Source organism: Helobdella robusta, assembly GCF_000326865.2.
Source record: "Helobdella robusta unplaced genomic scaffold HELROscaffold_29, whole genome shotgun sequence".
Lineage (NCBI taxonomy): Eukaryota > Metazoa > Annelida > Clitellata > Rhynchobdellida > Glossiphoniidae > Helobdella > Helobdella robusta.
Genome location: NW_008704475.1, coordinates 1,600,215 through 1,601,918, shown reverse-complemented (window position 1 = coordinate 1,601,918; position 1,704 = coordinate 1,600,215). Strand labels below are relative to the sequence as shown.

Genomic DNA, 1,704 nt, shown 5'->3' with positions numbered 1-1,704 from the left:
GTGACATTTCAACTACAAAATTACATTTTCTAAGTGTTGCATGCATGCATGTATGTGTATGTGTGTGTGTGTGTGTGTGTGTGTGTCTCACCAAAGCAATAGGCACTACAACTCAACTCTCTGGTCAGATCACAGGCTGATCAAAATAATAGTTCTACTGTCAGCGAAACCTGCCAAAAAACGCACAGGGCTGCTAGGACTATAAAGCTGGATGTTGCCAAATTGGGCGACGAAAAAAATCAAAAAATCATTTTGCCGTTTGTTGGACGCAGCACTGGCTAACGATGATAACAAACAATGGCCGAATTACATACATACATACATATATAGATACATACTCGATACTCGAAAATGGCGTCTAAGGCAATTGTCGTTAATGAATTATTGTATTTTTTAACCAATAATCTTGGTTTATTAGATAATGATGCTTTCGTTTACAACGTTTCTGAATTTTATTCTCGGAAAGAATTTGTTTGTAGCTTAGAATGTTTGAAAAGTGTAGTAGAATTGTATAAAAGCGAAATTGAAAATAAAAATGATAAATTAATTTTGCATGGGACAACTGAAAAAAACAAATTGTTGGATTGCCTTGCCGCTCTTAAGTGTCTTGAATCAAATAATTTTCTAGAAAAGTTTCCGGTTTTTGTCAGCAAGGATTTAACAAGGGTGCACAGATTGGAAAATGTCATTAAAGTGAATTTTGAAAATTTACGTAATGAAATAAGCAAAATGATAATGAAACAACAGGTGTGCATGCCCAATACACTTGAGTCTTGCAAAAACAATTATTACAGGTGGACTCCTTCAATAAGCAAATACTCCAGGTGAACGAGAGATTAAATTTTCTAGCTTTGAATTTTAAAAGACCAGTTGCTGCAGCAGAAAGTATTAAAGTTGATGCAAATTTAACTCAATCTTCAAATAACGCGATTTCAAACAGTGTACGTCGTATCAACAAAAATATTAATTCGAATAGTAAAGCAATAAAAACACTTACGTTTAATATCAAATTACCGTGGGCAGATAGAGACACTAATGATGCACAAAATGATGACAATCAGACTGACGATAACTTCACGTTAGTTCAACGCGGTAAAAATAAAACCCAGAACCTTACCGCCAGTTGTGATTAAATCAGAAGTTCCTCTATTTGTACAACGCAAACAAAAAATTGATAAGACTAAAAAAGTGATTGGTAAAAAAAAACAACTATTCATCAACATTAAGGCCAATGAAGATTGAGACGCGTAAGAAAATGGTCTATGTAGGTAAATTAGATCAATGTACTTCTGAAGACGTTATCAATCATCTCAAATCTATTAACGTAAATGCTTTACCTTGTATCTCTTTAATCAAATCTGTTTTCAATAAAAAAGTTCAAATAATAATAATATCAACTTTCAAACCAGTGTCGCAAAAACCAGCGCTGCATTCAGAATCTTGTTCCTTGGAGCAGATTTTGATAAGGTGATGAATGAAGAAAACTAGCCAAATGATGTCATAGTATTCTGGTCTATGACTCGAGCCCAAATCATTACCGAATACAAGTGCGCATGCGGGGCAAGGGTTGATCAACTCGGGTACCAAAGCCTTTCTTGCCGCCTAGGCCCCGGAAGACAGGCCAGACATACAGCTATCAATGAATACCTAGTTCGATGTTTCCAAAAAGCTAGTATTCCGGTTATAAATAACCTATGGGTTTGA

The 1,704-nt window shown here is 35.2% G+C and overlaps 1 protein-coding gene across 1 annotated transcript; it reads left to right on the top strand.

Annotated features, from left to right (window-relative positions):
- Window positions 1–351: 351 nt before the first annotated feature.
- Window positions 352–1,704, top strand: HELRODRAFT_174329 (hypothetical protein; the record flags this gene model as incomplete). The annotated part of the gene is made up of 5 exons (XM_009020853.1): window positions 352–693; window positions 748–824; window positions 941–1,078; window positions 1,410–1,467; window positions 1,549–1,704. 5 exons carry the CDS (start codon window positions 352–354, stop codon window positions 1,702–1,704), a joined length of 771 nt encoding a protein of 256 aa, XP_009019101.1.